The following is a 6,734-nucleotide window of genomic DNA, read 5'->3' as shown; positions in this document are numbered from 1 at the left end:
CCCAGCCCTGCCACCATGGAGATGACCGGCAAAGACCACCTCGCCGCCCCGGTGAGCATCCCCCCCACCGCTGCCACCCCTTCCTGCCCCTCCTCTCTGTCCCAGGGTTTGGGGTCCCCCTTGGCTTTGAGGGGCTGCGGAGTGAGCACCCCCCAGCAGCCCCTCCAGCCTGGCACCCCCGTGTGCCTGCTGCTGCCCCACAGTCCCCGCTCCTCGGCCCCCCCTGGACCCCAGGCTGCGACATACCCTTGAGAAACGGCTCAGAGAGGGGGGTGACTGATCTCTGCCCCTGTGGCTTTTTTGGGGGGAGGGTTTATTGGGGGGCTGCTGCCCCATGGACAGTGGTAGAGTCTTTGCAAAGGTGTTTGGGAAGGGGCTGTCCTGCCCTGTGGGAAGGGTGGGGGCTGCCTCAATGCAGGGGTTACAGAGAGCCTGGGTGGGGAACAGCACCCCGTAGGGTTGGTGCCTCTGCTGTCCCCATAGGGGCCACAGCCCTGGGGGTCTCCCCCCCCCAAACCCCCTTGGCTCTAACTGCAGGACGGGCTGAAGTGAGGGGCTATGGGGGGCGAGCAGAGGCCCCAGCTGCAGCCTTGTCCTGGGGTGACCCCCAGCGCCCCTGCACCACGCAGCCCCATTGCCGCAGGACCCCTGGGTGGCTGGAACAGAGCTGTCACTGTTGCATTTCCCCCAGCTTGGTGCAGAGTGGGGGGACAGCCGGGGGTGCTGCCGGCTCCGGGGGGGTCCTCCCAGTTTAACGAGAAGCTCGGAGCCCGCTGACAGCGGGACGGGAGCGGGGTGTCACGTTCCGTGCCGGAGCAATGGGAACAGCTGCGCTGGTGCTCGGCCTGCCGTAACCTCGGCACGGCCCCCCCGGCTCAGGGGAAACTGAGGCACAAGCTGGGGGCATGCACCCAGCAACGCATTGGGTCCTTTGGGCACTCACCCACGGGGCTGTCCCCTGGGTGGGCACCACCGGGCAGGATTTGGGGGATGCCTCAGTGCCGCGGTGACGGCTGCCTACCGGGGCTGCCCGGCATGGGGTTGAGGCCAGGGCTGGCGCTTCCTTCCATGGGGCTGAGGCTGAGCCCTCTCCCCACTGTCACAGGGCTCGGCTGAGTCCTACACCAGCCGCCCCTCGGACTCGGATGTGTCGCTGGAGGAGGACCGCGAGGCGCTGCGCAAAGAGGCTGAGCGCCAGGCGCTGGCACAGCTGGAGAAAGCCAAGGTGGGACTGGGGGAATTGGGACCCCCACCGCTGGGAGCCTTCTGCGGGGCACTGGCTCTCGCTGTGGGGTTTCGGGAGGGATCCTGCCCGCGCTCAGCCCCTTCCCACCTGCAGACAAAGCCAGTGGCGTTTGCTGTCCGGACGAATGTCGGCTACAACCCGTCGGCCAACGATGACGTGCCCGTGCAGGGCATGGCCATCTGCTTCGAGCCCAAAGACTTCTTGCACATCAAGGAGGTGGGGGCCTGGAGCGTGGGGTGGAGCAGAGCAGGAGGAGGCTGGGGGGGGCTGGGGCTTGCGGGTGGGGGTAGCTTGAGGTTGGGGGTTGGCAGGAGCCTGGGGCTGAGGGTGGCAGGGGCATGGGGCTGCCGTGGGCCGTCCATTTGGGCATTCAGGCATTTTCTGTGTCCGTCCCCCTTGTGCAGAAGTACAACAACGACTGGTGGATCGGGCGGCTGGTGAAGGAGGGCTGCGAGGTCGGCTTCATCCCCAGCCCCGTCAAACTGGAGAACATGCGGCTGCTGCAGGAGCAGAAGATGAGGCAGAACCGACTGAGCTCCAGGTTCTTCCCACCCCTCCCTGCCCCCTAGAACCCTCACGCAGCCCCGTGCTTACCCCTCTCTGCTTCTCCCCTCCCAGCAAATCAGGTGACAACTCCAGCTCCAGCCTAGGTGACGTGGTGACGGGGACGCGCAGGCCCACTCCTCCCGCCAGTGGTAAGGATGGCCGGGCTCCCCACAGGGAGCAGGGCTGGCACGGGGCAGGGCGGGGGGGCCTTGTCCTGCTGGGGACTGGACACCCCTCACACTGTCCCTCCTGCAGCTGGGATCCCTCTGCTACCTCCCCAGCACTGGGAGGGCCACGCAGCCCCCTTGGTCCCCGCGTGGGGCTGAGGTGCAGCCCCACATTGCGCGCTCATGCACGCATCCAAATAAGCGTGCACGGGGTGCCCCCCCAGCCCTGAGTCCCCGCACTCCTCACACCCCTCTGCTTCCATTCACCCCCCCCTTTCACCACCATTATCACTGTTCTTCTCTCCCCTCCGGCCCCGGCGCGTCCCCAGGTGCCCTGGACACACCTAGCTTTGCCTTTGAGCCCGATGAGTTAGAGGAGGAGGAGGCCGCGGAGACCCACTGCTCCCCTAAGAGTAGCGTGAGCAGTGTCACCACCCCCCCTGCCCACTCCAAGCGCATCCCCTTCTTTAGGAAGGTAACAGAGCCCAATCTGGCCCGCACCTGCCTGCTGCACCCTGCCTGCCCTAACACTGCTGGGGGCTGCGGGGGCACTGTGGGGTGGATTGGTCCATAGCTGCTCCCCCTGTGATCCATGGGATGGATCATTCCGTGGATGTATCCCCCTGTGATCCATGGGATGGATCAGTCCATGGCTGTGTTTCCCCCCCATGGTCCATGGATGGATCAGTCCATGGCTGTATCCCCCTATGATGCATGGGATGGATCATTCTGTGGCTGTATCCCCCCGTGGTCCATGGGATGGATCGTTCCGTGGCTGTATCCCCCCATGGTCCATGGATGGATCGTTCCGTGGCTGTGTTCCCCCCCCCGTGGTCCATGGGATGGCTCAGTCCATGGCTGTATGCCCCCTGATCCATCAGATGGATCAGTCCGTGCCCCCCCTGCCTCAGGGCCCCCCGGTGTGCGCATGGTGTGTGGCACAGCTGTGTTTTGTCTCCCCTGCAAATGAGAGTGAAACGTTCCCCCCCCCCAAACTGGGCACGGAGCTGGGGGGCTCGGGTGCAACCACTGCGTGAGTAGCGGGGGGCTGAGGTGCTGCTCCCCCCCCCCCCAAAACCTCGCAGGGCCCCTGCTCACACCGCAACGCTAACTAAGTGTAGGGCAGCATTAATACAGAACGAGCTCCACCGGCACGATCTCCCTTTGCCATTGGAGCAGTGCCCCCCCTGGGCTCCCCGGTAAACCCCCCCCAGCCCAGTTTGGGGCCTGCAGCCCCCGCCCGCGGTAACACGCATGCCTTGTTTGTCTCCCCCCGCCCGCCCCGGCGCCTCGGGACGTAGCGAAGCAGAAGCAGAAATCGGTGAGTAGCGTCAGGACCCCTGGGTTTGGGGCAGGGGAGGGGGGGGGGTTGGGCTTGCTGCCTGTCCTGGGGCCTCCCCATCCCCTGGTGTCACCCTGGGCTCCTGCTGTGCCCCCTGACCCAGCGTGAGCCCCCTGACCCCTGGTGCTGCCCCACAGACCGAGCACGTGCCGCCCTATGATGTGGTTCCCTCCATGCGACCCATCATCCTGGTAGGGCCGTCGCTGAAGGGCTACGAGGTGAGGATTGGGGCTGGGGGGACCCCAGGGTGGGGGGGACCCCCCCGAGGGCCGCAGCAGTTCCATGCACTCCTCTTGTCCTCCCCCAGGTGACAGACATGATGCAGAAAGCGCTGTTCGATTTCTTGAAGCATCGCTTTGACGGCAGGTGAGGCGGGGGGCGGCGGGGCCTCCTGCCCCTTGGGGGGGGCTCAACCCCACTGGGGAGCTCTCAACCCCATGGGGAGGGTCCTTAAGCCATGGGGGGATCCCTCAACCACGTGGGAAGCCCTTAACCCCACAAGAGGGGCCCTTACCCCACAGGGGACCTCTCCCATGGAGGGGCTCTAACCCCATGAAGGACTCTTAACTCTACGGAGGCACTCAGCCCCTTCCTGGTTTGAGTGGGGTCTGCCCCCAAGGAGAAGGAGTCTCCACCCCAACCTCGTGCTTGGGGTGGGAGGAAGGGCAGGGGGGAGGCTCCTGTGGGGAGCAGGTGTTTGGTGGGGGCGTTTGGACCCCCGCCAGCCTGTGTCCTTCTCACAGGATCTCCATCACGCGGGTGACGGCCGACATCTCCCTCGCCAAGCGCTCCGTGCTGAACAACCCCAGCAAGCACACCATCATCGAGCGTTCCAGCACACGCTCCAGCCTGGGTAAGGCGGGTGCAGCACCTCAGCCACCCCAAGCTCCCATCTGTATCAGTCCAGCAGCCTCCTGCCCCCCTCCCCTCCCTCCTGGGATGCTCAGCATGTGTCCCTCCTTCCTGCACAGCCCCTCCACTCTGTGGGGTGATGAGCGCATGGGGCGAAGAGCACCTGGGACCCTCGGCTCCCACTGTCAGTTTGACTCAGTCTCTCTTCCCCTCTTCCCTTTTACCTTCTCTCTTTTTTTTTTTTTTCCTTTCTTTTTTTCTCCTTTCCCTTTTGGGGTTCCTCCCCTCTGCACCGCTTCCTTCCTCCCCTGCTCCTGATACAGATGTCTTGGGTATGTAGCGTGTACTCCTCGGGTAGCGCGGGGTGGGGGGACAACAGGGGACGCGGCCCCTAAGATCCCTGTCCACCCAACCTGGGCTCTGGGATACTGCAGGGTCTGAGTGCAGCCCCTGTGAGCACCCACCCAATGCATGTGTCTGGGGGTCTCAGCCCCTTCCTCCTCCAGAGCTGAGAGCCCGCTTCCACCTCCCATCCCTGGGGTTGGGGTGATGCTGGAGTGGCTGAGCCTCTCCTGGCCCTGTCCCGCTCCCCACGTCCCATCTCCAGCAGCTGTCCCCATAGTCTCCCCTATGCTGTCCCTGTGCCCCCGTGACCCCCTCTGTCTCCCCGCTCCGGCAGCTGAGGTGCAGAGTGAGACGGAGCGCATCTTCGAGCTGGCCCGGACGCTGCAGCTGGTGGCCTTGGACGCCGACACCATCAACCACCCGGCCCAGCTGGCCAAGACCTCCCTGGCGCCCATCATCGTCTACATCAAAATCGCCTCCCCCAAGGTGGGTGGGGGCCGTGGGGTGGGCAGGCGGCAGCGAGGGGGCCGAGGTCCCTGTGCCCCCCCACCCCACGCCGCCATCTCTCTTGCCCCAGGTGCTGCAGCGGTTGGTGAAGTCCAGGGGCAAGTCCCAGGCCAAGCACCTCAACGTGCAGATGGTGGCCTCCGACAAGCTGGCGCAGTGCCCGCCCGTGAGTGTCCCCACCGGCCGCACCCTGACCCTACCCCAGCCCCTGCCACCCCCCTGCGGCCATTGGCTCCGCCCCTTCATGCAGAAGCCCCTCCCACCACCTCATCCTTGCATAGAATTCCTGTCCTGGACCAGTGGCTCCGCCCCGGCCCTGGGCTCCACCCACCACTGTGTTGGGTTCTGTAGGCTCCACCCCCGTGCGCCATAGGCTCCACCCACTACCTTATAGGGGTGCATATGCCCCGCCTCCGTGTGCATAAGCTCCGCCCATCACCTTATTTGGGAACACAGGCTCCACCCCCACGAGCCATTAGCCCCACCCACTACCTTATAGGGGCACATATGCCCCGCCTCCATGTGCACAAGCTCCGCCCATCACCTTATTTGGGAACACAGGCTCCACCCCCCACAAGCCATTAGCCCCCACCCCTTACCTTATATGGGTACGCCGGTCCCACCTCCATCTGCATAAACTCCGCCCACCTGCCCCATCGGCTCCGCCCTGATCCCATAAGCCCCGCCCCACCCGCAGGCCCCACCCCACCGCAGGCTCCTCCCCCCAGGAGATGTTTGACATCGTGCTGGACGAGAACCAGCTGGAGGAGGCCTGCGAGCACCTGGCCGAGTACCTGGAGGCCTACTGGAAGGCGACGCACCCCCCCAGCAGCAACCCCCCCAACCCGCTGCTCAACCGCACCATGGCCACAGCCGCGCTGGCCGCCAGCCCCGCGCCCGTCTCCAACCTGCAGGTACAGGTGCTCACCTCCCTGCGCAGGAACCTGGGCTTCTGGGGCCGCGGGGGCACTGACACCACCCCCAGCCCCCACGAAGAGCACGCGCTGTGAGGTGGCGGCGGGGCACCCGTGGGACCTCCCCCCAAGGATCAGGGACACCCTGGGTTTTGGGGACAGCCCGGGGAACGGCTGCCTCCCTGGGTTTGCCCCCTGCCCCCTCCTCTGGGGATGTGCTCCCTACTCTGTGGTTGATGCCACCCCTGCGCCCCTGGAGTCACCCCCCCCTACCCCGGGATCTGCTCCCCACCCCGGGTTTGGGGCCGTCCCCCTGTGGTGAGGTTCTGCTCTTCCTGGATCGGGGTCGCCCTTTGGGATCTGCCCCCTGGGGTTGGGGTCTCTCTGGGGGTCCATGTGCCTTCCACATCGCTCTCTGGAGCTCCCCTGGGTTATAGCAAGGACTTATGGGAGCTGCTGGGGGGCTGAGCCCCAGGACACCCCTGACCCCCCTGTGTCCAGCAGAAGAGGCTGTGTCCAAGCCGGGGGGGTTCCACAGCCACCCCAGGGCAGCAGGCAGAGGGAGGACGTGTGTCCCGTGTTTGTCGCTAATTCCTTCAGCAATCAAAGCATTGCTCTGCACCAACCCCGACCCCGCCACCTCCCTGCTCCGCTCCCCCCCATGCCCCCCACTGCTCTGGCCCTGCCCTGGTGCCCCCCCATGGTGCTGGATGAGACCCATGTCTGGGCTGCATGGCACGGAGTGTGCAGACTGGGCTGGGGTGGGAGCGCATGTGCCCCCCCTACTCACCAAGCCCCGCGGTGTGCAGCTAACC

At 65.7% G+C, this 6,734-nt stretch overlaps 1 protein-coding gene across 1 annotated transcript in view; it reads left to right on the top strand.

The window, feature by feature from the left end:
• Positions 1–6,728, top strand: part of CACNB1 (calcium voltage-gated channel auxiliary subunit beta 1) — an 8,100-nt gene extending 1,372 nt beyond the window's left edge. The window contains exons 3-13 of the mRNA XM_021377638.1: positions 1,106–1,225; positions 1,340–1,462; positions 1,651–1,787; positions 1,865–1,941; positions 3,261–3,280; positions 3,439–3,519; positions 3,609–3,667; positions 4,045–4,154; positions 4,833–4,984; positions 5,076–5,171; positions 5,734–6,728. Of these exons, the coding sequence (XP_021233313.1) occupies positions 1,106–1,225; positions 1,340–1,462; positions 1,651–1,787; positions 1,865–1,941; positions 3,261–3,280; positions 3,439–3,519; positions 3,609–3,667; positions 4,045–4,154; positions 4,833–4,984; positions 5,076–5,171; positions 5,734–6,015 (1,257 nt within the window). The 3' untranslated portion in view covers positions 6,016–6,728. The remainder of the gene's footprint in view (positions 1–1,105; positions 1,226–1,339; positions 1,463–1,650; positions 1,788–1,864; positions 1,942–3,260; positions 3,281–3,438; positions 3,520–3,608; positions 3,668–4,044; positions 4,155–4,832; positions 4,985–5,075; positions 5,172–5,733) is intronic.

The sequence above is a fragment of the Numida meleagris genome, chromosome 26 (genome assembly GCF_002078875.1).
Source record: "Numida meleagris isolate 19003 breed g44 Domestic line chromosome 26, NumMel1.0, whole genome shotgun sequence".
Taxonomy (NCBI): domain Eukaryota; kingdom Metazoa; phylum Chordata; class Aves; order Galliformes; family Numididae; genus Numida; species Numida meleagris.
The sequence above is the reverse complement of the archived record's forward strand: the minus strand, read 5'-3'. Positions and strand labels throughout refer to the sequence as shown.